Here is a 27,772-nt window from a genome sequence, read left to right as displayed (position 1 = left end):
TAATTAAAGCTTGAAGACATCTGTAAACCAAACTTCTAAGAAGATATCTTCATTTTTATGCAATACTATTTTACTAGTATTACTAGTGTATTTTAGTATTACTTAACCAGTGAATTTTCAGGCAGTGCATGGACTCGCAAACCGAAATACGAATCTGAACGTTACGATTTGACGGCTGCTTTCGTTTCGGAAAGCAAACCAGCCAGTGTAATCTGTCGTGTTGCGAAGAGCTCGTCCGTTCATATTGCTGAAACGACAGAAAACGCCAATGTTATTGCATCAGTGAGTGCGTCGACCGCGCGCAATAGTGCTGCACTGCCAAACGTGCCGTTTGAGTTTTCTGTGTAAACCCTGCACCATCGTGCAAATTGACATGGAAGTGCATCGTACCTGTTGAACAAGGATTGCAATGTCAAATATTTATGCACCTGAAAAATCGCCTTCCAATCGTGGTTTTCGGGTGAGTCGCCGGCTCTTCACGCTTGTTGTTTTTACGTCGTACTTCATGGACGAACCTTGTCGTTGATCGTGCTGCGAGGTGTTTCCGAGCTTAATTAGGTTACCGTCTAAAACTTCCCACCGACGGGATGAAACATTGCGAAAGCAATAGGGGTCGGCGTTTGCTACGGCTGTTTGTTTTAAGAAGCTTGACCCCAATTAAACGCATGACGGCGCACGCAATGCGGCGTGGTGAACGGTTTGTGGCATTTGTGAATACCGCTACCCCTGGATCTGACCTTCGGCATACGCAGGCGCGTTATAGTCGAGTACTACTACTGCTACGCTAACCAGCAGTGCAAAACATAAGTGACCGATTTTTGCATAACGTCAAAAGTTGCGGTATTATCTTTTCCCTGCCGCTTGAGCACCGTCATCTTGCTATCGTGCGATGAAGTTTTCGGTCTTCGTTTTATTTTAGATTGAGTAACGTGATGGACTTGGGCAATCACGTTCAAGGTTGGTGACTCTCCGGGCAGAGACGTTTTGGTCTAAAAAAAGCGCTGTCACGTTGCGAATATTTTTAACAGTGTCACGTAAGGCCAGGTCGGGCCAGGTGCGCGTAAAAACGCACTTTGGCGCCGATGTTGGTTCAAAACGTGTTTTTCGCTCTCCTTAAAACTGGAAACTGCGCCGTCACATCTTCGTTCAGACCAATGTTGTGCGTGTCGCAAATGCAAAGACGCAGTTAAACAGATGTGTCCCCGCAAGACGGTGGTTTAAGCCACGTTTAGGATCCTCTGTACTTTGAGTGCGAGCTGCAAGTTTGCAACGTTTGCTGCATGCTAAACCGTTTTATGTTGCGCGGCTACTAATGTAGGTCCATTCAGAGATTTTGCAATGGCTGAGCGTCTATCTTTCACGCGTACTTATCAGTAAGCACCCACATTTTGCATGTGAATGTATTCCAGAGCAGTAGAACCTTTCAAAAAGAGAGTTGCCCCTGATGTATTAATTTACTTTTGCACCAAGCTGCAATTGCTTCCTTACAAGCATGGATGTGTTATCTTTGTGGCTGTGAATAATGTAACAAAAATTGTGTGACCAAAGCTGTGAAACATCCTGAGCATCTGGCTGTGCTCTTGAACCATACAAATTCTATTTGAACAGTAGCCTTTTTCTTAAGCATAACAAAACGTTCAAATACCATTTGGCCAGGTAATGTGCAGACATATTAGTTGAAACACCCCCTCGTCTGAACCTTTCAAACAATAACTCTGTGCATTTCTAATAACACGCTTCAAAGTAGAGCATATAGTCAAACGAAAATGTGAAGCTTGCTTTTAAGCAAATTAAGTACCATTCAGCATTCATCTCCAGTGGCTATTGAACTCTTGCAGTAGAGTAGCTATCTGGGTCAGTTGGTACATACTGAATAGTAAAAACGAGTCAAAAGACAAAGTACAGGGAAGAGACTTGCTCGAAAGAAGTACCCCTTTGGGATAAGGCATTTAGTGCTGCCACAGAAGGGTGCTGTAGGCATCATCACAATTTATTTCCTGCAGGAATTTTCCTCTTCTCTTCTTGCAATCTTGCAATTTCCTTGGTCTGAAACCTCCATGTGCAGACCAAGGAAATTGCTTTTTCAGTACAACATTGCGGCGAGCTCTCTGCATCTCAGGTGTAGTGTGAATACGACTACTGCAATTCAGGCAGACCTTTATCTTTACAATTTACTGGGAAAGGCGAAAGGCAAATTGATGATGCATTTATGTGTTAGCTATGTTACTTTGTCGAAAAATGCTTATATTCCTAGTTAATTCATTCTCTTTGATATTGTGAAAAGCTGTTATACAAGAAGGTTTTTCCCACTGTTGTCTGCTGTTAAAAGGGGCAGCAACCCCGTCAAGCTGCTTATTTCTCTAGCTTTCCTGGCTACTCCTTGTATGTTTTGTTCAAGAAGAATAAATTCATTTCACATACCAGCTAACTCTCTTGAATCTTTCATAATGTTTACAAATTTGGGCTTGTTCTACAATTTTATTAATATTGTGTCAACTTTTACATATGGTAAATTTTGTTCACAAAAAAAGTTTTGAATGTGTTGAACGAGAGGCCAGGGCAAGATTGCAAAAAAAAAAAAAAAAAAAGAAGAGAAAAATTCCTGCAGGAAATAAATTGTGATGATACCTACGTCACCCTTCTGTGGCAGCACTAAACGCCATATCCCAAAGGGGTACTTCCTTCGAACAGGTTTATTCAGAGAATCTAAAGAAAATGTGTTGCTTTGCTCATCAACCTCTGCTGTTCCTAGTTTGCTGCTGCTTGTGTGCTGCGTCTAATGGTATATCAATCGTCTTTGATAAAGTGCGTATGTATCCCATAAAACGTGTGTTCTCAGGGCAAACCTTAATAAAATGCCTGCTATCACCTCCCCCTCCTCCGCCCTTGTCATGTTTGCTGGATTTTTATGAAATTTAGGCAGCACAGGTTGGCAAGTATGAATTGAAATTTAATGGAGCAGGAGCTGAAGAACCAAGCTTGGCCTTTGATGAAAACACATTTTCTTTGTGGCTTGTTACCAGTTTCGCTTGTCGAAAGAAATGTTAGATCACGGCTTCCATGATTTTTTGTGCTAGCATAAAGAAACAAGGACCAGGGACACATACACAAGAAACAAGACCAAATGAATGCTTCACCATGTCGGTGTCCCTGTCCTTGCGCTAGCTCAGTAATCTTGGATCTTCACCGACTAGCCCAGTTTCAAGCATTATTGATCATGACTTGCAACATTTGGGCTATCCCATTCTTGGACCATTGGGTCCAAGAATGGGGTACCCGTTGTGTACCTAATGGGATACCCATTCTTGGGCAGTTTTCCAGAGTGTGTATGTGAGATTAGGTTTGTAGAATCCTAAAATGTATTTACATATGTGTCGTCCTACTCTGTGCATACACCTCTGACCACCATTTTTCCCTCAACAAGTGCTGTACATCCTCCTAACATCACTGCATCGATGCCTCATGCTGTGCATCCTCCTGTTTTGGTGTTTGCGTAGCTTGCGAACGGAGTAGTCCATAAACATAAACATTGCATAATTATTAAAGTTGTGACCAGTGTGGTGCACAAAAATTCACATTGCATGAGATTACACATGATAAGGCTGAAAACAGAGATAATTGTACACATTGCTTGAGCAGAAACAGCGCAAAATAACAGGACGCAAGCTTCTGCTGTACACATCGCATTTACTTGTATGACATTTAATCAACCACTTCACTGCAGCAACATGTGATCTGCATAACCCTTTTAAATTTTATTCTCTTGGCTTGTTTTGATTTCTGTTCTGTCCAAACACCTGCAGGTAGAATGGAACAGCCAAGTACACAGCAGCTTGCAGCTGTTGGAGGAGCTGGAGCAGGTGCAGAAGCAGCATCGGTCACCGAGAACAGCGACACGGCTTCACTGGCACAGGCACCAGCGGCTTGCCGGACCGAGACGACGACGACCTCATGTACCAGCCCAAGCATCGAGCAGCCACCGCAGTCGGTGTATCACATCAAGTGGGTCCGGTGGAACAACCAGAAGACACCTATTGTCACACAGGCGAGGACCATTTTTTTCACGCGATCTGGGAAACGTGCTAAATACACTGACGTGATCAACATTGGTCAGAACAAGGTTGTAGCTGTAGTTTCAACAAGTGGACTTGTCTTTGTCGGGGCAAGAACTGCTTTCCTTGACAGTGTTTATATCCATCTAAGACCCGTGTAAAGCCGAGGGCTTTTTCAGTAGAAAGAGCAGGTTTCTCTGTAGGGGTACGACAAGGCCTACAGAACAGAGAGAAAAAATGTGACAGCTTGTCTTCCGATTTATTCCTTTCTTCAGCTTTAAGCAGCGTGGCACACGCACTCCCTCTTAAGTTCTTCCTTATTTGCTTCCAATGTGTTTTCCGTGCAGCAGGTGACACATCTTGAAACGAGCGTTAATGTCAACTGGTATGTTATAAACTTGAACCCTCACTCCTCTGTATTTTTTTGTTAAACTTAAGGACGAGACACATAGATACCCCCCAAAATGTTTATTTCTGATCTAAATGTGCAAAATACACCAAGAAAAACAAAGATTTTTTTTTTTTTTTTTTGCGGAAATAGGGGCAGCACACTAAAAGTGGGCTTTGCTTCAAGCCATCTAGCTCTTCGTTGCGGAGACAGCACTCGTCATATGTAAACCATTGGTGTACGTTGCATTTGTTTACATTTTGTGTATGATACCACTGCAGCTGGAGATCTTGCATCAGTCTATGTAGTATACCACTTGCATGCCGATTTTGCACCACTAGTTTATGAGTAGGACTTCTGCAAAACCAGTGTAAACATTCTAACAATTTCACGTAAGATACAAATTCATATACAGTCGACTCTCGCTTATTCGACTTTTCGCTTAATTCAAATGCGCTGGAAAGTCCCGGCAAGAAACTATGCATTGCTATGGATGAAAAATTAATTTAGTTTGATCGTAAAAGCATGTGCATTGGTTAATTCGACCCCCACAGGCACCCCCTTATGCACCCAACTGTTACCAGGAGCTTGAAAACAAGAAATTCAGCTAACGGCACTATTGCTTCTCAGGCATGACACTGTTTTATTTTTATCTTCTAGCGGCTGATGCTTCTTCCTTCCGTGAAACCATCAGTTCCCACTTGTTTCATGTTGTGTCATGCTGAGATAGCACTTAGAAATGTGCTGGTCCTTGCTTGTCTCGTCCCCACTCTGCTCTTCACTGCATGCTGATAGAGAGTCTCGCTTCAAGAGCGAAAAGCAAAAAGACATTACAGATTACTTCAAGCAATGAGGAAAAATTTGAATTCGTTTTTGCCACCGTTTGCAAATTTGACCTTTCGGATAATTAGACTAATAAATCTTGTGGTCTTGCAAGAATAGAATTAACGAGAGTCAACTGCAATTTATTTTTGTATGAGAACTGTCGTCATACCTAGGCTTATTGCTACATGACGTCAGCAAATTTTCGTCTGCCATGCCATAACAAAAATGTTGATGACACCAGGTTCAGCATTTCGAGGCCAACCTTAGTATCAGATTAAACTATGGGTGTTTCCTAACTTTCATGTTTGCTAAGTGTGATTCTCTTAAGTGCAAGACGCATGTCATAGAATATTTACGACTTCAAAAATACATATGTCGGTAGTCCTTTAATATTTGCCCTTAGTGTCGCTTGGACAAGGCTGACAAAAACACGTTACGAAATGTAAACTTAGTTTGCTCGTTGTCTCTTGTATGTTTCACAGAACGAGAATGGGCCCTGTCCCCTGATTGCCATCATCAACGTTCTCACGCTGAAGGGTCTCATCAAGCTCCCCCAGACACTCGACATTGTGACTGTTGAACAGCTGATGGAGCACCTGGGGGACTGCATACTGTCGTCTATACCGAAGGTGGTTGTACAGCCATGATACACTTGGGGCTATGCATTGAAGCACCTAGAGCCTGTGATTTCCGCTCGAATTGGCTTTTTTCTCAGACTCTGGCACTGTTGTACATTTTATAGGCTGTGTGTAAAACGAATTATAATTGCGGCTTTGCGTTCTTCTCTGTAAAAGCACAATGCTGTGTAGGTCCATTACTGCCGCCGTCAGCATTGGTACTATTGTCACATTGCAGTTACGGCAAAGAACCAAACACTGCCAAAAGAGTGGGTCGAGAATCTAGCCTTTCTATCAGGCGGCCTTGTTGCCTAGAAAGACACGCTCCACTCGAAGCACAATGATAACAGCGAGTACAGTCGTCTGAACTGACCGGTCAAGTTAGTCCACTCTTTGTACATGTATTACTTACTGCACATTCCAGAGTAATCGCTGGTACTAGTGTATGTTGAAGCAATGTACAACACTATTTGCTTTATGCATGCAGTTGGATTAGACAGGACTCTTTCGCTACACAATTGGCAACAGCATTCAAGAAGCTTCATATACAATAGGCGCTTCTTGCGCCAAGCGATAACTTGATAATGGGTTTAATCTGGTGAAGAACTGTCACTGACTAAAAGTAAATCAATGTACCTGTGAGAGCAAAGCATCGTGTTGTGATGGCTACTGCTAGCTGCTTTAACAGCTCTAATGGGACATCTTGAATTAGGACATATTAGGAGGTCCAGAATATGTTGATATAGATTTGAAACCATGGACAGGTGGTTGAAATTGTTAAACTACTTTCACACCTAACACTCATCCACAAACCTTTGTTTGCCGTGTAGCTACTTTGCTGTGTCCAGTATCCTGTGCTGTATAATGTGTCGTTTCGCAAGTGTTTGAAACAGTTCTTTGCTCATATTTCGACCAAGTCAAGATGTAAAGAAAAGATCTTTGAGAGTCCATACACATTCTTTGGTATCCATGGTGGACAAGAATATTACGATGGTCACAAGGCTGTGGTAAGCAATGAACGTCTCTGGTCTCAAGAATGTGTATGCTTCACACCTTCACTTGCCCAACGACCACAGAAATTTCATCATGACACCTGATCAGGCGCATGTTCACCAAACTGTTGACATAAGTTTCCAATTGAGTTTCCGGGTTTATGCAGTCATGGTAAGGAATGTTAACTGGGCCCAATTTGTCTCTCGAGTAATTTCCTTATTCTGCATTTCTCCCTATCCCTCTCTTCTTTGAATTGATTGACTGTATTGATGAGGTTGTTGTACTGTACTTTGCCTCACGCAGGACACTGACCACTCTTTCTGCTTTGTTTCACTTACAGGACATTCCGGAAAGTGCGCAGCTAAATTATGAACAAAACATGCACGATGCCATTGCCATCCTGCCAAAGCTGCAAACAGGGTTGGATGTAAACGTTCGATTTACAGGGTGAGTTGATGTATTGTGTACTGTGTTCCCATGACTCTTGCAAGCGCCATTGATGCCCGCATGTTGTTCCGAGGCGTGTGCCTGTCTGCATAGCCTAACTTTATAGTGCTGGTCACCACTTACAGAAAGTATCATGCAATGTTTTTCATTAGAAACAGCCATGTAGTGCTGTTTCTAATATACGTAAGTTATGCCCTTTTCCACGATGCTTGGCTACAATTTGTTTTATTTTGCATAGTAATAAATTATTTGAATTGCGTCAGGGCTTTCATGACAAATTTTTGTAAATCAAGAGAGCTCCACTGCACATCTTTCATATTTAGGGCCCTGAGTACCAGTGGGCACTTTAACTGTGTAATGTCTCTTGTGTTATAGTACTTGATATGCTACACACTTCTTACCATGTAAACTGGATTATAGCTTGGCCCCTGACCTTGAATTGGCCAGACAACTCGCAATGTGCTAAAGACCGCTATATAAAACGAGGGGCAACCTTTAGCTGTTCGTCTTGGAAAAAATAAAACCTCAACCTATATTCCGGTTTATATGGTAAATCAATCGGGAAACTGCGCTAGGACAGTACAAAAAAAATTTGAGTGGAAAGCTTCGCACGTGCCTTTAAATTAATTTTTCACCAGTGTGAAATCTTAAAATGGGTTTCAGGCTGAAAATGTCACACATCACATAAGCCGCTGAAAAAAAATCAGCTTTAAAGTCCCAGCAATGCATAGAGTTAGAAGATTCATCTCTCCTGAAAACAAATCTCATGTGCTCTGTTGTCTTGCAGTGTAAAAGACTTTGAGTACACACCAGAGTGCATCGTGTTCGACCTGTTGCGAATTCCTCTCTACCACGGTTGGCTCCTGGACCCTGAGTGCCCGGAAATCCTTGCAGCTGTTGGCAACTGCAGCTACAACCAGCTGGTGGAAAGGATAATCATCAACAAGTCTTCTACAAAGCCAGAGCTGGTCACTGAAGGCATGCTGTGTTTTATACTTAATGTTTAGCATGGCCGGGATTGTCAAGGAATAATTAGCTTTAGCCCTTGCGTACACATTACTACACACGCTACTGGTACCATTATGTGGTCAGTTAATGCTACCAGTGCCAACATGTTGTTGCCAGTTACTGTTACCAGTAGCAACAGTTACTACTCCGGTAGCAGCATACTGCCCATTACTGTTACCAGTACTGGTGTATTATTACTAATAATCATTAGCAGTGAGCATTGCGTGTTACTATGGTGCCAAAATAGCCTGGAACAGCTGAAATGGCGATGATATCTTGTAATGCTGTCGTCAATAAAAGTGTCTTATAACTTATGAACATTTTTAGGTGACACAGTTATTCTTAGATGGAAAAAACATAATGTCCAAGACTGTTTTACAAAGATAACTTGCTGCCAAAACTTCTACACTAGCAGACAAGCAGAATGCATTTGTGCATGACAAACTGTTTTCTGTGTCTAGGTGTCATGGTAATACGGTTATAAGAAAGCATGTACTCAAAGTGAAAATTCTCTAGCATAAGATATGTGAGACATGACTGAGAATAATTGGGCATGGTACTCAGAGTTGAACAGAGTCTGGTCTTGGTGGAATAAAAATCTCAAGTGATACTTGGGCATACTATGTTACAAAGGAACCTATGCAGATTCCTTTGTTGAATAACTTGTTTTTCGTAGTGCGGTTATGTGGCTGTTGTACGCAGTTGTTCAGTCCTGTTATCGAAGCTTGTGACATGTCAGTGGATGTGTGCATGGTAGCCTACCAAGGGGCATGGTATCACACATGCAGACTTGACAAAACAACTTGCTTGATAATAGCACCCCCTAATGTGCTTACTTTACATGGTTTTGCTATCAACATGGATGCAATGCCTTATCGTTTAATGTTTCAAATCATGAATTCTTGCACTAGCTGCGCACTTCAATGCGACCATTATGTTCTCAAAACTGTGCTGTTATCGCCTTATCCGAGTGTGTCTTCAACTCGAAGCTTTGAGCTCCTTAATGAACATTCGGCATGCTATAAGCAGGGCATAAGAAACTTTTGCATCAGGTATAAATAGCAGCTGAGTGAGACAACAGAAAAAAAAAAAAGAATTATAAAGCAGTATGAAAACTATCCATTTTGCGTTTAGTGTAGCTAAAAAGTGTTGCAAGTGTAGAAAGGAGTATGCATTTTATGAAATATAAGTGGTCAGCGAGCATATGAGAAGGTGCACTGTCATGGACGCGCAGCATAACTTTCAGTCAGACCAAGGAAGTGAATTCAGGAAAATAGAAAGGGGGAGTCTAGTGGTTAATTGAGCTTCTTAAAATTTTGACTTAACCATCAGCATGTTAAGATGTTTTTGAGACATGCCAGGGATTTAAAACTCTTTGTATTAGATGCAATTCAAATGTCTTGGTCGTGGACACCATAGATAAAAAGGAACTGCATTAAGTTGGATGGTTGAGTGTCGTGCCTACTTTTCTTGGAAGCGTTATGCTAACGTGAAGGCCTTTTTTATTTGTGTATTGTTGGAAACCAACTGTGCTGTGAAAATGACAGGCCTGTACTACAAGACACTGATTTCATTTCGTGAATGGAGAGCATTTGTGGAAGCACTTGTGTACAGCCATGGACAATAAGCTAGGGCTAACGACATGTTCTTTCGTTTCTGCTTTTGCCAGTATATCTAATGTCAGCGTGATTCTGGCATGTACTTCTAGTGCAGGCATATATACTATTTTTGGCGACCAGATAAGTAGCATTATGAGATTGTGCTCTCGAGTTATCACTTGCAAAGAAGTGTTCTACTTTGTCATTTCTTGTTTGCATTTCATCTGTCTATGACTGTACAAGCGTGCCATGTAGATATCTGAGACACTTGGAGTATCTTTTAGCTAATGTTTATTGTTTCTCGTCTGCAGCGTTGTTAGCTGAAGCATTCTTGGAGCGAACAGCGTCGCAGCTGACATACCACGGCCTGTGCGAGTTGAACTCGACGCTTATAGAAGACGAACTGTGCGTCCTCTTTCGGAATAACCACTTTATCACATTGCACAAGCGAAAGGTAAATCACAGTCTTTGTTTCTTTTAGTTTTTGACCCATTGTGAGTTCTTGCGAGCATTGTAATTGTGTACAATGGCTGTTATGCTGGAATATTGTAGTTATTGTGTTCGCACAAAATTATGCAGGCATGTACATCGCTTCAAGTTGAAGGCCAGTTGTGACAAAATTTCACTTGGGCCAAATTGATTATTAATGAGTAGTATACAGAATCGAAGTTACCTCGGTAAATCATACCTCAGTCACCTAATTTTTAAACTAAGACTTTGAATAGCGCCTTAGCAGACAGTGTGGGCACCTAGTGGTAAACAGATTCAATGGAGATCTTGGAACTGTGCACACAGGCTGTGCTGTTGCGTCTGGCCGCTTAGGCGTCTGGGTGTGCCCTGGTTTTTCAATGTTGTGCATTCTGCGTCATTTCCAGCAAATGGTAACGGTATTGTTTCTTGGAGTTTCAATATAAGGAAAGAAGGTAAATCTTGCTTTTTTTTTTTTGCGTAGAGCCCTTTGTACCTCAAACGTAAAGTTGTGCATGTACCTACTTTGTACCTACACCATTATTAGAGACAAGGCTTTTTGCGCTGTTTGACATTTCATTTCAGTTGGGCCTTTTAATCGTTTTTGTCTCCTCCCGTCACATCAGGACCGCCTGTACCAGCTGGTGACGGACCAGGGCTTCCTGAACGAGCCTGACGTAGTCTGGGAATCGTTGATCAATGTCGAGGGCGACGGCCAGTTCGCGGATTCCGATTTCGTCGTCAACCCGCCCAAGCCACGATGCCTCACCACCGAGCAGCAAATTGATCGGGAGTGAGTGAACTCTCTTGTGCTGTGTGGGTGGCGTTCTGGTAGTATGCTTGTTAGTGCTATGCAAGTATTGGAACTGTGTATTGAAAAATTCCCTGAAACTTGGTTACCTGAAAATTTTGTTCTTAACTGGTGAGTAGCCTCTGGAACAACCTTTCTTGCTTTCTTTTTTTCCACATTTTTGTTTCAAGTGCTACATAAAGCCGTTACCCTGCTGTTATGAAAAAATATGCAGTAATGACATCATGGTGGTCATGCACTTTTTCACTGTCCAAATCTGCCTAAAGTGCCCTATAAGTATTGCAGCTTCTTGTTTGTTTGATTGTTTACTGGTGCATTGTGCAGCTGAAAGATTGAAATAATCGGGTAAGCTTCTTAAAGCAGTGCTTCTTTCATGTTTTCTTGCATGACATTGACATCAGTATAGATATCATCATCAGCAGCAGCCTATATAATGTGCACTGCAGGACGAAGGCCTCTCCCTGTGATCTCCAATTACCCCTGTCTTGTGCTAGCCGATTCCAACTTGCGCCTGCAAATTTCCTAACTTCATCACCCCACCTAGTTTTCTGCCGTCCTCGACTGCGCTTCCCTTAGAGCATAGATATACTCTTCTTTAATAAGCTGTCATTCCAGCTCACATTGATGCAACACACTTGTACATATAAATGTAACTTTAAGCTGTAGAAGCTGGATTGATACTTGAATGGTAGATTTAGTTTGGGATAAAGGACCAAATGTGCTGAAACACCTTCTGAGCATCCAGTAACATACAGTGAATGTTCCTCCAGCACCTAACTGAATAGTACTTTCCATGCCTTGTGTAGAGAACATGGATAGATCACAGAACCAGCCCCCCCTCTCTTGTCTGGTGGCAACAGTTTCGCAAAACATCTTTATGCTCAAATGCATTTTCTCCCCACTTAAATAGTGTAAAATGTCATCACAGCGAGCTTGCAAGGCCAGCACCATTTTTGTTTACAAGAACAGCAAGGTACCGGAAGCAATCGCGTGCATCGGAAACACATCATGGCCGCCATCTTGTTTGTTGATTACCTATTTCAAGTGGCACGGCTGCATGTATCTATCAACATATGACAACGGTACTTCCATAGTTGAAAAAAGTGCAGCAAAAACAAGGAAATCCATGTCCCATCGGCGTAGGCTTGTTTATGGTGCTTGAGATGGCGGCTGCAGCATGGGCTGCCATGATTGAGTGATTCAGCTGTGATTGAGTGATCGTCTGAGAATACGCATCCCCTGCTTCAAGAATGCTGGTTTCAGTACCACCCAACAGGCATCGCATGCGGATTCAGTAATGCTGGACGTAGATTTCCGCGAAGGGGCGGTATTCTTGGTCGATCACTTTCAGGAACATAAGATACGATCATTTTTGCGCTTGGCACCAGACGCGTCTACTGATGACGGCACGTTCTAGAGGAATGCTGTTGTTCCGTGCCTGGTGCATAGTTGTATGCAAAATTTTATGAAAGTGATCGCATCTCCAAAAGAATACCACTCAATGGCAGTGCCGCCATCGCTGACCGATGCATGGGTCACATTTTGTACTGTCAGCACTGTGGTTCTATTGCCTCAAGTGAGGCATGCTAAAGTAGGCTAACAGAATTTTGACAGTAAATTTTCGTTTTGCAACTGATTCCAGGTCTGTACCATCTCATTTCGCTACAACGAAATACTTGCGAAAGCGAATGTTTTTTGCTTTCCCCGCCGAGTACATTTTTGAGGGGTTCAACTGTATGTTGGTTTCCCACAGTCAGAGCTGAGGTCATCTAAATTGTGATTTCGTGACACAGCACAAAATCTGCTGACATAGAGTAGCATCAAGTCTAGGTATGATAAAATTGCTTGTAAAAATATTAATGAGATTGCTGCACACTCTTATTTTGGCTGTGCTGCATCAGCCACAGCGATCGCAGGAATGGAGCGATAGTATGTGTTATGACATTGTGACACATTGTTGCTTGCCCTGTATTTTTTCTGGAGTTAAAAAGGGCTTGGACCTTCATTTACCACAGAAAAAAAAGTAAAATGAAAAACCAAGAATGTCATGTCAGTATGCTGCTTCAAAGAAATATTACAATCTGTCTGCAAATTCGTCTGAAAGAAATAAGAGGCCGAAAAGTAGCGTAACCAAATGGCCGACGTGTTCTTTTTGCTACTTCCATGGCGGCTGAACAATCGCAGTGACCGAGGTGCTCCCTGAGGGTCTGTACACGTTGTGTGGCGTTTTGTAACTTGTGCTAGAGCGGGAGCGTGGTAGCCCGAATGTTCCGGCCCGGCCGAGGCCTGAGCCAAGGGCGCTGGCGCTGGTTCTTTGCAGCTACCTGGTTGCCTTAAGCTTGCACCACGAGCAAGTGCACCATGAGCGAACGAAAAACGATGCTCTGCAGTCCTTCGTCCAGCCAGTCGAGCCGCTCAACCATGACGCCATCCGCGCAGAGTAAGCGGAGAAGGCACGGCTGCACGCCCTGCTGCATGTGTCGCCCTTGTTCGACATGAGCACGTGTTGACTTGACCTCATCTCGGGCAGAGCACTTAGCCACAAGTAATGCAATTCAGTGCATATCCTTATTAGGCTTATAAATTTATAATTTATAATTTATAAATTTATAAAAGTCCTATTAGCCCTATTATTTTGGCCTGCAAGGGCCCCTAACGGCTTGGGAAAGATGGCCAATGTTGATTCAGTGTTAAGCTAACACTGACCTGATGTGCCAGCACAGGTCCAATGTTGGTCTTAGATGGCAGTGCATTATGTTTGCCGTGCAGTGGGCTGGCATTGGTCCTGTATCCGATGCTTCTTAGGGAAAGCTTCCCGATTTTGTTCACATTACACTAATGGTTGCTTTAAGTTTACGAGTCCTTCATGTCATGTCCAAGATGTCTGTTTGCATATAACTGAATATTTCTGAGTTAGCAAAAAATAGCAAACGAAAATTGAAACTGTACCACGTGACATCCGTGTGACATCAGTGATAGTCTCAACATGTGCGCACAAAAATATCCATGCACCATCTTCTGCAATTTTCAAAGAGCATAAGCAGAGAGCATGTTCAGGCTCCTTCCAATTTCTCATGTTAGTCAGCATTCTACATTAACATCCTCACATGCTGCCAAGCTTGTTAAGATTTCACACTGACCCCAGACATGGACACCCATGCATTAAAGACAGAACGAGAGTTTAAATGCGTAAGCATTTCTATGCCTAACCAACGAGGAAACCTCTCTGTCCGTCCATCCCTCTGTTCGTCTGTCACGAATGGCGATCGCTTTCAGGTAGGGCCCGCAGCAGCGAGCGAATTGATCTTCGTGCTGCCTCTCGCTTCAACGCTAACTAAGCGGCAAAAACACAGCGCATACAATGCTACCAGTGCGCGGCTATGCCGTACGCAGCCGCTGCCGGAGTTCGGTTGATCGCGGTTGATAATGGTTCGCATCGAGAGGAGGTAGCGTCATCGACCATGTCTACGTATGAGGTCTACCAAACGAGACACTGTTCAATTAGGTCACGTACTACAGCACGCATCGGCCAGTGCTCATCTTCCATGAAGCAGCGGCATCATCCAAACGCACCATCATATAACATGAGTGAACATTGCTACTATGCTCGCCTCTTCTTCGTCATCTCACGCTGGTCTCTGTTAACATTTCGGTGTTTCAAGCGGGCTTCTCCGTTTCACGATTCTTTCGTGGTGTTTCTTGCAATTACTATATCAAACACAGCAACATACGGTGACGAAACAGCACGTGATTAATAGCAAATGCTTACGCATCATTTAGATAACTCCCACAGGAGATTCTGTGGGTAATTTTTTTAGATGGAACATATACCCTTTAAGCATTGTGGTTGTACTGGGATACTGGAACTAAACCACAGCCTTGTGATGCTATGTTAGACCTGAAGGTGCTGGAATGTTCTTTTGCGTGGCGCTTCGTGGCAAGAAAAAAAGAAGATATTGTTATAAGTTGTCATTGTTGCAGAAACACTTAATGAAACACACTTGAGAAAGCAGCTGCATGATGCAATAGGAGGTGCATATGGTTTGGTTAATCTCGCTGTCACAAGCTGCCGCCATTGGCACTGGCACTGTTGGCTCTGTCCCAGTACTCCATTAAACCGCTAACCCTAACATGTGCGATTGGCGTCAAAAATTTACGGGATGTGGGTTCCGTGAAAATTTGAATTTCAGCCCAGCTTTACCTTGCAGCCAGTAAAACAGTACAACAAAATCATGATCACATACACTGGTACAGTTATCAAATCTTAAATCCAGCCTGCATTAACTGGCTCAAAAATATTCAGCTTTTTATCATAAACCATACCTTGTAAACATTTGAAGTCGAAAATATATGCTCAGACCATAACTCTGCATTCACATTTTGACATGACAGCTTCTTCAAAACTTCTAAATGTTTTAAACATAGCACAATATCTCTTTTTTTTTTTCTTTAGCGTAAAGTGCAAAGGTGACACTATCTGTCGTGAAGTTAATTTTTTAAAGATAGCTTTCACGCCCCGATTATTGTCGCAGCACTGGCGTTACCAAGCTGAGTGGTGTACCAAATTTCAATGCAGTAAACTTTAACAAGACCTCAGATGATCAAAATTGATCCACAGCCCTTTACTTCGGCATTAGTACTCATAGCCGCAGCCATAGCCTCATGACATTAAAACTCGACACTCCTTTTGCCCTCTCCTTGTTTCATTGCTCTCAAGTGTCGTGTCTATTCTGTGTTCTAAACTTTCTGTCCTGTGTTTCTGCACAAGTAAAAGGACACGAAACAATGTGAAAATAAGAAGACAGAAAAGAGCTCCTTCTGTCCTGTTGTTACTTCATATCGTTTTGTGTTTTTTTACACAGTAAGCATGAGTCAACTAGCTCAGCAACAGGTGGTGATAAGACTCTCTTATCCAATATGGGGTGACCTGCTCATGTCGACAAGGGTTGGGCTGGCAGCAATGACTGACAGTGCTCTAGTCGAATGCTTCTATATGTCACACATGTGCAAGTTTGTGTAGTCCATGCTGTTGTTTCGTTTTGTTCCTGCACCGAAATTACATGCCGGCCTTCTTCACGATTGTCTGTTTTTGCTTTGGTTCGTGGCTGCTTATGTAGTGGCTACACCCGTCACTGGTTTGGCCATTCTGTAACATTGGTTTCGCATCTTTTGGTTTGTCATCTTGTTTCAGCCTGTCACTGTTTATTTGCTAGATTTTTGTGTGTCTGATTTGGTGTGCATGGTCGTGTGCGTCATTTTTGTTCTTCTATTTTTAATCATGAACAGTGATTCATAGGTCTGTTATACCTTCTGAAACAAAAATCTGCACCTTGGGTATTTCAATGTCATATTTTCAAGGTTTCAGATAAAGTACACCATGCGAAGTGTGCGAAGTATTTGATAAAAATAAAAAGTGCAAATATGTGGCGTTGTCCTCCACCTCTGAAGTTCATAATTTCTGTAACGTCAAAGAATTAGTGACATTTTTAACAGACAGTTAGTACTTTGAGAAAAATCTGGGACAAGATAATACAGTCCTCCATGTAGTTTTGCTAAATGTAGTTTTGCTCAGCTTTCAGAATGAAGAACTTGCAAGAAATCTGGATTTTCTGTTGACCTGGATGTAGAGCTCGCCAGTTTACTGTTCATACCCACCACCAAGACTAATATCAATGTTCTAGAATGAGCAGTTTTCTCTACAAACATCTGGCTTTCCTGCTATGTTAACACATATCCTTTCTCACTTGAACTGAAGTGTTCCTGTGATGTGTTGTAATAACAGCACACTGTGGCCAGCTTCTCATTTATATGCCTTTGTAACACATTCCAGTTTGCACACACAGGTTTCAGCTTGCATGCTTCGGCTGCATGCTTCTGTGTTCACTACAAGTGTTTTCTTGGTGACTAGCCGACAGAGAAATGCTCAGATAACTTTTCAACCTTGCAGTGCATTCAGTTTTGGCACTTCGTGACTTTTTCTTTTTCAGTTAAACTAAGGATATATTTCTTATGAAATGCTGCAACGGCAGGATATTGTGGCCAGCTGTGCTGTTTTTTTTTTTTTTTTTTGTTAAATTCATTGTGATGAATTTCCAACCACACACTGAGGTGTTGTCTGACATGTGGCTTTGCCACAGCGCGCCCCTCGTACAGGTGACCATAACAGAGTATGTCACAGACTGGAAGCACAAAGGTGCATGAATAGTGTGCGATTTATGCAACCTTTTCTCCACAAGTTGTTGTAGTTATTTCATATAATGCAATGCAGATAAAGAAACAACTGTGCTGCGAAAAACGCAGATTGAGGCTTCCATAACCGCACAACTTCTGCAGCTTCTGCTGCACTGCCCACCTGCTAAGTATGAAATGGGAGTATAATTTCAAATCATTGTTCTCAGCCAGTTCACTTTGAGTAATTCTGTTGGAGTGTCATAGCCCACGCCAGGGCTAATAGATAGCTCGGCAGCACATTTAAACAAAAGCTGCTTTCTGAACATTGCAGTGAGGAGCTTGCAAAGCAGCTTCAGGAGGAAGAGCACCACAGGGCATTGTCACGGCCCCCCGCACGGAGCGCATCAGGATCAGCGCAGGACGCTGTCGAATCAACAGTGCGGCAAAGGCAGAATAACAGCAGCCCACCGTCCAAAAAAGACGTAAGTTGATTGATTATTGTAAATTAGTTCTGCGGAAGCCCACAAGGTGGATGAAGGTGTTTCTCCACTTTGTGGGCTTCCGCGGAACTAATTTTCTATATCTGAGTCCCCAGTGCTTCGAGTTGTCGAATAATTTGGGCCAGCACTGCAACCAGCTAGCCTCCTGGTTAGCTCAGGTGGTAGAGCGATTGTCACGGAAAGGCATGTTCTAGAAAGCACAAAGTTCCAGAAAAAATATATTCATTACTCACTCGTGGAGTGGTAAATAAGGTGAGATGTCCAAGATTGCTTGATTGATGGACGAGGTCCAGTGTGTCCCGGAGAAGCAGCTCAGCTGCGAGAGATGCCGTATTGTAGGGCTTCACATTAGCCTGAGATTCCCTAATGTGAACTACTGTGTGAGCACTTGTACATTCTGCCCCTATTGAAAAGCAGCTGGCATGGCCAGGAATCAAGTTTACAGTTTCACACTCTGCAGCAAAACATTATAGCCTACCCCGGTAGCCGAGTGGTAGCCCAGCCACATTCGATAGGGGCGAAATGCAGAAACGCTCGTTTTACTCCGCACTAGGTGCACATTACAGAAACGCAGGTGGTCAGGATTATTCTGCATGGCGTGCCTTATAATTAATTTGTAGTTTTAGTGCATAAAACCACAGAATGTTTTTTTTTTAACACCATATTCACTGAGTTGCTGTGTGTCGGTGGCTGCTGTCTGAGACGTGACTGACATGTGCCTGGAAGGCACTAACTGTCTTTATGTGAAGTAAGTGTTTGTGTGCACACACGCTTGTGCGCAGTCAAACCTTGATATAACAAAGTGACATCCAGAAAAAAAAAATTTGTTGCATTTGTTGTTATTATAAAAGTGAAAACAAAAATCAGTGCCAACGACTTCAGTTGAGGCCATGCAACAGGATTACAACTGTGAGCAAAGCTAAGGTACAAAAACATGCAATTGCAAAACTCTCGCCACCTCTGTACTGCAAGACAAGCCAGGCAAAGCCAAGCTTGTGCCTGAGATGAGCTTTGTGTGCTTTTCATTGATGGCACCAGTGACAGAAACACTTTTTAAAATTTTTTACATCTAATGACTAAAGCATACAGAGGTACATTTGAAGTTACCCTAGTGGGCATTTCAGCTTTTCGCTGCTGGCTTGCATAGTACTGTATTGAGCCACAAGTAAAGAGTTGCTTCACTGTAACCGATAGCATGTAGGATCCTGCATTTTCAGTTTCATCATAGCAGTAGAATACTTATTGAAGTTAAGCATGGCCGACTATCTGATATTCACTGTTATGTCCGATTTATTATATGTTATATTCATTTTGTGAGCGCCATCAGAGGTTCTACTGTAATCATTTCGTTATATCTGATAATTCGTTATATCAAAATTTTACCATAATGCACCAAGTTATATCAGTGTTTGTAATATCGAGGTTCTACTGTGCTATACTGTAGATTCCACGACCAGGTCGTCTGGAACTTAAATGTGATGGTATACTCGTCTTTCTCTTTCAGTGTACAATCCTGTAGGTGGGACTCCTCATACCGATGCAAATCACGCCAGAATGCAAACACCCTCTCTCCCTCCTCCCAGTGCTGTTTACTACGCGTTGTACATAGGACAAGCAGGGACATTGTCGTCTCTCCCGAATTGAGATTACGCTGGGAAACCTGACCAGCACGTGGGACTCCACAGGACTGGCCAAGAGCTCCCTGCTTTATAGACTCTTTGTGCGGGATGGGGGACAAGGCTTCCCCTTCCTTGTTGGCAGCTTGCAATCGTCAAGAATGCCGAAGAAAAAGACTGGTTAGCCAGAACGGACGCAGCACTTTGTTGCTGCAGCGCCGTGCCGTGCACGGTCTTTTTAACCACGAATTATAGAAGTATGATAATATATGGCGCTCTACATATATATATATGTATAAATAACATGTGGGTTAGCAACAAGGTTTCTTGGTCAGAACGCAGTTCTTTACGTGGCAAGCAGAGCCGTTACCTGTTTTATTTCTTTGTATCACGTTGATGTTATTATTAAAGCCCATGATTGATGCGCACTTTTCTGGAGCAAACACTTTTATTTCGTGTCGGCTGCACACCCTAGTGTGCACACTATGGTCAAGTTTTAAAGCTTGGTACCTGCTTACAATTCAAACCAACATCCACTTCACAGAAAAAAAAAAGTGCTTGATGTATACGTGTAATGTTAGGTAAACATGTATCAGTAAAAAATGATTGCCGAGACCTTCGCATCAAAAGCTAGCTGTAATTAGTCCTGAAATACTATTCATAGTTCTCTTCAGTAGCAAACCATACTGAACTGTTTCAACACTTGTTGGCAACAGAGCGGAGACTTGTGTTTAAGCGCAAGAAACAACAAAACACATAGAAACACAAAGGAAAATGAGCACAGGGTGCACATGGTAGAGGACTAGGCTAAAGTAGGAGGATTTTGTGGCAGCAGACCCTTGGTGTGGTCTTTCTGTGGTTGTGTTTTTTGTATGTCTCCGTGCTTTGCGATTTTCAGCACCAAAATGTGACCCTCTGCAAGCATGGACTGTCCCAAACTGAAGGTCTGTTGATGACGGTACCCGAGCATACAATAATCCTGTTCATTGTTGAAACACAGCGCAAAGATGATGAAAGCGCACTTTGTACATTTACAGTTCCATTTTAACAAATTTTTTTCCATTGTGTTTCCACACTGAAGTTTAACCAACTCACACTCCCGCTTTTTGTAACCAGGTGGTGAAAAAGTTAAACCAACCACTCCCAAGTGTATTTTTGACATACTTTGTGCTGTGTAGCCTGGTGCTTATGTGTCTATTTTGCAATGTGCATGCTGAAGTGTGTTCCATAGAATTAATGTACATGGCAGGGGCTTCATATGATGCAACGTGAAATGGATATTTTGAGCAACATTCTGACATTTGCACTGGCTCACTCGTTTGTCTGCTATGCTGCTACATCATGCCTCACAACGAATAGCAGATATGAATCGACCGAGCGAGCTGGAGTGAGTGCCAAAATAGCACAATCTACTGCACCTGCGTGGTCTCCTCCTGCGTCATATGACGTTGCGACAAAACCACCTCCTGTCAAACGAAACTGAAACTGGCTGTGGTAAAGCTATTATATATTGAATAATGCAATATATATGTATATATAAGGGTGCTCTGAGGGTTGCCAGTATTTCTTTAGGGTTCTGAGCTCCCACGCCTACATGTAATGCAAAAACATGAGTCGAAAATATGTCACTATAAAAAGAAACTAATCTTAAAAATGTTCCCACAGTTGGGTTAATATTTCGACTGCTTCGAAAGACTGGAAGTGGGTTCTCCAACCAGACGTGCCAGTCTTGACAACTGCTGTTCGTCGGCAGTTTGAAATGTCTATTCCAGGAAAATTTGTCCGCCAAGTTTTAAGTATTGGAAAAAGTTTGTGCAGTTGCAGTGAACGCATGACGCAGAGGGACACGGCCGACTGTTGCAGCCAATGACTACCACAGTGCGCTGTGCCAACTTGTCTAGGAAGTGTTAAACGTGCCCTGTCTGCTACAGCAAAAAAAGATTATGATTTCATTTGCTTCTATCTCGGCTGCTACTAAATTGTGGTAGAATGCGTTTTGGACAGCACTTTACAACTTCTAGTGTATAACCGAAATTTTCGCACGGGGCATGGCATTGGTTATACTCGTCGAATGAGTCGCCGCTACGCCTAAAGCCTGTCAATATAGTCCTGATCGTGGTGGGCGCCATGTGGGATTGGCAGGCTTAAAGTAGCAATAAAAAGTAAATTATGGGTTCTGAAAGAGCAAAATTGGACATGAAAGAAGGCCTAGTATCCAGAAAAAGGTCGCAGTTTTGCCCGAAAGGCAAAGCATCGATAGCGATAGCAACTTAAGTAGACAGGTATACAAAGTAAGGATAGTAGTTTTATCGGCCGTACAAACTTGTGAACATTAGCTTACTAATTAAACAAGCATGGTGTCATGCGCGCACAAGCAAACAAACACATCTCACTCGATATCGCGGAAACTCGCTGTCAAAACGCTGGAGTGAGGAAGTGCGGCAGCAGCAGCGAGCGAATGGACACTTTGCAAAAATGTTATTGCGCATGAGCGAGCAAGTATATTTTCTAACCAAATAACCTCGACCACAGGCTAGCAGAACGAACTATTCTTTCCATTCCACACTTGTCCCTGCCTTCCTCTATTCCGTTTCTCCCTTTCTCTCTGTACACCGCGGAGCTTACAATGAGAAAAAGCCTTATCATTGCGATAACAATTGTATGGACACTGTATGGATTTGTGCCGTCGCCGTGAGGTCCTGTATAAAGTCCAAGGGCGATAAAATCGTCGCGGCGCGCCGTATTCTGTATGTGGTATGTGCGAATGAAAGCGTGCGATGGTGAGCCGGCAGTCGCGGCTCGTGCGCGCAAGGGCGGGAAGCGGGAAGGAAGCGCGCACAACGCGCTGGAGGGAGGGTAGCTCCGGAGGTGGAGGGGCCGCGCTTTACTGAGGCCGCGCGCTCCCGCCAGGCAAATCTCCGGGGGGGGGGGGGCGTTCTCCGCCGCGAGCGCCCGCCCGGCTGCGTCTTGAAAGAAAGCCATCTGCGGCGGGAGCAGAGTCCATCCTCCCTGTGTTTTCGCGGCTAAGATCGCGTTGATGCGAGTGAGTTTCCGCAGTCATCGAGTGAGACGCGTTCATGTTTGCTTGTGCGCGCGCGACACCATGCTTGTTAGTTTAGTTAGTGTGCCTATATGTTTACAAGTTTATACGGCCGATAAAACTACTATCCTTACTTTGTATACCTATCGAGTAATTTGCTATCGTAATAGATACTTCGCCTTTAGGGCGAAACTGCGACTTTATTTTAAAAGCCTTTTTAGTGCTCGTGTGCCTTCGCTGGAAAAGCAGTCTGAACGAGAGTGTTCGGTTGGAATATATCCTTGCAGGAAAGCCAACTTACAGATCTTTGCCAACTGTCCATTGACCTTCGTGCTGCATCTCGCTTCAACGCGAACCTAAGCGGCGAAAACGGCGCACACGAAGCCTATCAGTCCACAAGCACTCAGTCCCCATCGCAGATCGCTTTCAAGATATAGCTCGCGGTCGTGCCATCGCAGCAGCCGCCGGAGTAACCCCCCCCCATTGCCTCGCGCGCGACGGAAGAAGGCGCGCTTCCTCCCCGCTTTCCTCCCTTGCACGCGCGAGATTGAGCCACTAGCGTTGGCTCACCCTCGCACGCTTTCACTCGCATACACAGCATACGGCACGCGGCGACGATGTCATTGCACTTAGATATTATACGAAACATCACGGCGACGGCAGAAATGCGCTTGGAGTGCCCATATCATTGCCATCGCAATAAAAGCGAAAGTCGGTTGGCAAATAAGGGCTACACTGCATTCTAACGAAACGCTTCGCCCGTCTCCTTATGCCCTGTGTCTTGCGCTGTTACTCGTTTTTTTTTTTTTTTTTTTTTTTTGGGGGGGGGGGGGCAACGTATTCCGATAGCTGGTACAGATCAAATAATGTGCACGTTGCAATCGAAATCCGTCGCATTTTTCTCCCAACAGTGAAAATCCGATGCGCCTTGCTTTTGAGGGCACATTAAAAGCGACTAAATAAGGTACTTCGGTACATACACGCACTCGTGTTGTCTGTTGCACTTCAAAGAAAAAGATAAGTCTAATTTTACGACACCGTTTATAAGTCACGTTTGTAAGCAACTGCATCTATTCTGATATATCAAGCGGACAAAATTGATGGACTTTCGCAGAACCATCGTCAGCACTGTACATTATTATGTAAGATATAAATGTTCATATATATCATATTTGCAGTCTGCAGAACTGTGATATTGTCTTTGGTACGTGTGTGATAGATTTCTGAGTTTGCGGTTCAGTTTTCCTTTTTTTTTAAGTTGCCAATGTTCGGCACCTTCCTAAAAAATATATTGAGGCTCTAAATCAAACTTAATCGGCTCACCAGTTGCCTAATGAGAGCACTTCTGGATTTCAAACGTGTTTGAATAGGAAAATCAGAGTTGGTCATGATCGAGATTGAGCTTCTTGGCGTGTTACGAATGTCAGAGCTGACTGTTCCAGGCATACAGTTTTATAAGGCCACAACAGCAAACACGTTAGTGCACGATCTGTTCTAGCATTGATCTGCGGTTCGTATGGGACTTCGCGCTTAGCCGCACCATGCGCAGCCACGGCCGGGCTTGTAGAGGGGGGCCGCTCACCTGCCCCCCCCCCCTCCCCTGGGCGCACAGCACGGCGAGCGGGAATACTCGCATCAAACCACCATCCTTCCCAGCTCACCCTTGCACGCTTTCCATATATACTTTCACTTGATACGGATCAAGCCACCATCCTTCTCGCTCACCCTCGCAAGCTTTACCTTTAACTTTATACGGAACCTCACGCCGACGATAACGGCGGAAATTCGCCTGGCGTGTCCCAGACAATAATCTCAATAAAAAAGAATGCGGGTCGCACACAGTGCGAGTATCAGTGGACGCGAAGTTCTTTAATGTATATTCGATCCGGTTGAACGAAGTGAATTTTAATTCACTGCTTCACATTAATTTGAGCATATCTACGCATGCACACGACGGGCCATTACTCTCTCAGTACCGAGACACTGCGCTCGCTGTGCGGTCAGAATTTCAAGTAGGGGTGTAGAAGTACGAAACTAACGTGCCTACACTTCTTGCAAAGACGTCATCAATCGTACCCGCCAATCGAGACGTTAAATTTTCTTTGGGGTCGCATTCAACTATACTAACACCACTCGTGACGTATAAACCAACGCAACTACGCAAGTGCTCCTAACTCCTCCGGGCTAACGTCCCCATATCATTTCCATATCCCATGCCAATAAATACGTTTTCCCTCGTCATGCCACTGGCGCACCACAACACGGCACTGTGTGATTATCGCTGCTTTTATACGGTGAGTCACCGACGTCACATCCGGAGAAAAATGCAAAGGAGCTGGATTCACATGTTATACACCTGAGCCAGGGCTTAAATGGACACTAAAGCAAAACATTAACTCAGTTGAGATAGATAAAGCGCTCTTTTAAAATCTCTGTTGTCGTTAATTTCGAAACAATAGGTTAATTATTAGAAAACAAAGATAAATGTATGACGTCTTTAAATTTAGCGCCGAATGCCCATCGCCGGTACGTCACGGATTTCAAAGTTTTTTTTTTTTTCCATATTTAGGCCGCCTTGGTTCAGCAAAAGTTCCCGAAACTCGCCATGTCCAATATTTGGCTTCTTTAGTACACAATGTAGTCTGTCTTTACCGCTAAATAATTAACTAGGCCCCAGAGGAGGCTGTCAAGGTCCATGACGTCACAGCGAGCTGGTGCGGGAATTTCGAGGCGGTGTCGCCACCAGTCTCTTGTTATTGCGCTTCTTCTGGCTTACCAAGCGTCTTATTGGGCTAAGAGTACTGTTTATGATATTGTAGATAGTTAATTTTCTGATACAGAAGAAATCGTGTTTCACCACCGTAAACAACCAAGTTTGCGGTGGTTTACCCACACCTTTCGATTGCACGGCCTGCGGGATCAGCCCGCGCTACGAACGACATTGCGAGGGCTGCAGAAGATGGCACCAATCTTTCCTTTTCTCACAACGAACCACTTTTACACGTGGGGAAGTGGGTAAGGGAGGCGTGTATGGCTCTCACTATGGAAGCTTCGCACACGTATCGCGCACTGGCATTAGCATTAGCTCATCAATACATTTAATTGTATACAGTCTCTGGGATCGAGAAACCGACGGACGCCAAACCCTTAAAAAAAAAAAAAAGCGTGCTATGTCATGACGGCAAGCGCTATGTCAATTAACGTTGTCAAACGACAATATTTAAAGAATTGACAATGGCATATGCTTACCTTTCGTAGTCGCGGTCATCGATGCAACCATGGCAGGCAAGCAAGCAATCAGCAGAGCGGCCGATGCTGTGGTGCGATTGGCACCGACCCAAGTGCGAACAGCGGAACACGTGGCTTTCAGCGCATGGTGCGCAGTCTACCGATAAGCAATGGGGACGAGGGTTCGTGACTATGTTCAACGTGATTCGGCTAGCCCAATCGTCGCTTTGTGAATCGACGCTTTTTCTTTAACAAGGCCATGACAGAGTCGACAGCGCCCGACTGATGCCTTATCTCTGCTCGTGTGTGCGATTCACGGCTTGATCGGTGCATTGCGTCGACAGTTACGGCACCTGCACTTTCTGCCTGCTCAAGCATTATTGCCCCATTTACTTTTATCGTTTTCATCCTTGCCAACATAACAGCATCATGGGCAAAAGATCTGACTACCACTTTTATAAATTTGGGCCTTCACTTAATCAGTATGGGACAGGTGCGAAAAAAAGAAAATGCCATAGCGAGGTACAGGCGGAAAGTGCTGCTGTCAGAATCAACAGGAGTAATGCGCCGATACATGCCGCTCGCGGCTCGCCTACACTCATGAACATATATGTCTTTTACTGGTAGTTTTTAGCCTTGTTTCGCATGCGCGATAGCAACGGCGGCCGCGGCGACGCGTACGACCTATGGCAGCTCTGCGACGTGTGACGTAGTATGTGTTGATGCACAGGAGCGCGCGCACGCGTGTTGCAGTGCTCGGAAGAGTGGTGGTTTGTGGTCGCTGCGGCGGCGGATGCGAACTTGCGGGTGTTACCACGTAACTTGAGTCGAACGTTAAATATATGCAAATGTCACGTAGCTGAACAGAACTAAGGTAATGTTAGCTGTCGCTTGGAGATAATATTTTCGCATTCCACCTAATTGCATAGTCTGAATTAATCAACTTCTCAAATATTACGAAACGTGCCAACGCGAATATTGTAGAGCAACATGATAAACTCCCAATACAGCTTTCTGTTGTTCAATACGTGCTACATAAAAGTTTTTCCGTGCATGAAAGTCCGCGAATACACGCAAAATTGCCGCGCGACTGGCCACTCGAGGCACTTTGCGTGTATTCGCGGGCTTCTTTCGTGCCACTACTCCACTGGACTGACAATAATCCGCGATGGTTTTCTGCCTCCTTTTAACAGCGGAGCTGTTTTGTCGAGCGTGCGCCAGCGAAGACGGCCGCCGTCACGCACGAGCAGAGCCAACACCACCTAGAATAGACTATTGACATAGTCTAGGTGGTGTTGATTAAAGTCGGTGTCCACGGGCGACGGCATTCCTAACGCGTTGCGAGGGATGTGACGCGTCGGCTTCCACGTGCGACGGCGTTCCTCACGACGTGGGCAAGTTCTCGCCGGCGTTCACGTCGGGCGACTTATAAGGTGGTTGCACCGCGCGCACTTCGCACGGTGGAGCCAAGCGGCCGCGAATGCACAGCTTCGCTGTTCTGCATTTGCAAGTTTCGAAACTACGATATGAGAATATCAAAATTATGATACGTACATCCGGCAGTTTGTTTCGTTAAACCGAAACTATAGCCAGACATTTGGAACACTAGCAGTACCCCAGCTTTGTTAACCTTTCATTTCCATTGAATGTTGTAAAGTTTTGGCTGCAGCTCATGCACATGGAGTTTGTCACACTATACTCAAAAGGATTCTGCAGCATTTCTTTTTACACATCAAAACTAGTACTATACTTTTACCTTTCCGTCTTTCTATTCCAATTTTTTTTTAACAAAGTGCAAAGTTTACATTACGCGTATCGGAATGACCACTCACGAATAACAAATGAATTTCCACTGGAGTTCTTGGCAATGAATCAATTATTTCTTTCATGAACTGCCAAAAACTGTGTTGTAGACGTGTACATATTACAGAAAAAAAGGCAACCAATCACAATTTCTTCAAAATTGATTACAACTAACAATCACTGCCCCAAGAAAGTAAATGAGCAATT

General features: G+C 43.8%; 2 protein-coding genes across 3 annotated transcripts in view; one reads left to right on the top strand and one right to left on the bottom strand.

Annotated features, from left to right (window-relative positions):
- LOC119433423 (39S ribosomal protein L28, mitochondrial) overlaps positions 1-25,900 on the bottom strand; it is a 31,761-nt gene extending 5,861 nt beyond the window's left edge. Inside the window, exon 1 of the mRNA XM_049659220.1 lies at positions 25,784-25,900. The gene's annotated coding sequence lies outside the window, so the exon portion shown is untranslated. The remainder of the gene's footprint in view (positions 1-25,783) is intronic.
- On the top strand, positions 179-19,922 carry LOC119433422 (ubiquitin carboxyl-terminal hydrolase MINDY-2). 2 transcript variants are annotated; one of them, XM_037700622.2, is made up of 10 exons: positions 179-460; positions 3,804-4,045; positions 5,748-5,894; positions 7,216-7,322; positions 8,110-8,300; positions 10,240-10,382; positions 11,023-11,189; positions 13,528-13,647; positions 17,710-17,860; positions 19,383-19,922. In XM_037700622.2, exons 2-10 carry the CDS (start codon positions 3,809-3,811, stop codon positions 19,395-19,397), a joined length of 1,278 nt encoding a protein of 425 aa, XP_037556550.1. In that variant the 5' UTR covers positions 179-460; positions 3,804-3,808; the 3' UTR covers positions 19,398-19,922. The 2 variants fall into 2 exon arrangements, with proteins under 2 accessions (XP_037556550.1, XP_037556551.1); XM_037700623.2 differs by lacking the exon at positions 13,528-13,647 and having other exon boundaries at positions 180-460.
- Positions 25,901-27,772: the final 1,872 nt, after the last annotated feature.

Source organism: Dermacentor silvarum, chromosome 11 (assembly GCF_013339745.2).
Source record: "Dermacentor silvarum isolate Dsil-2018 chromosome 11, BIME_Dsil_1.4, whole genome shotgun sequence".
NCBI lineage: Eukaryota > Metazoa > Arthropoda > Arachnida > Ixodida > Ixodidae > Dermacentor > Dermacentor silvarum.
The sequence above is the reverse complement of the archived record's forward strand: the minus strand, read 5'-3'. Positions and strand labels throughout refer to the sequence as shown.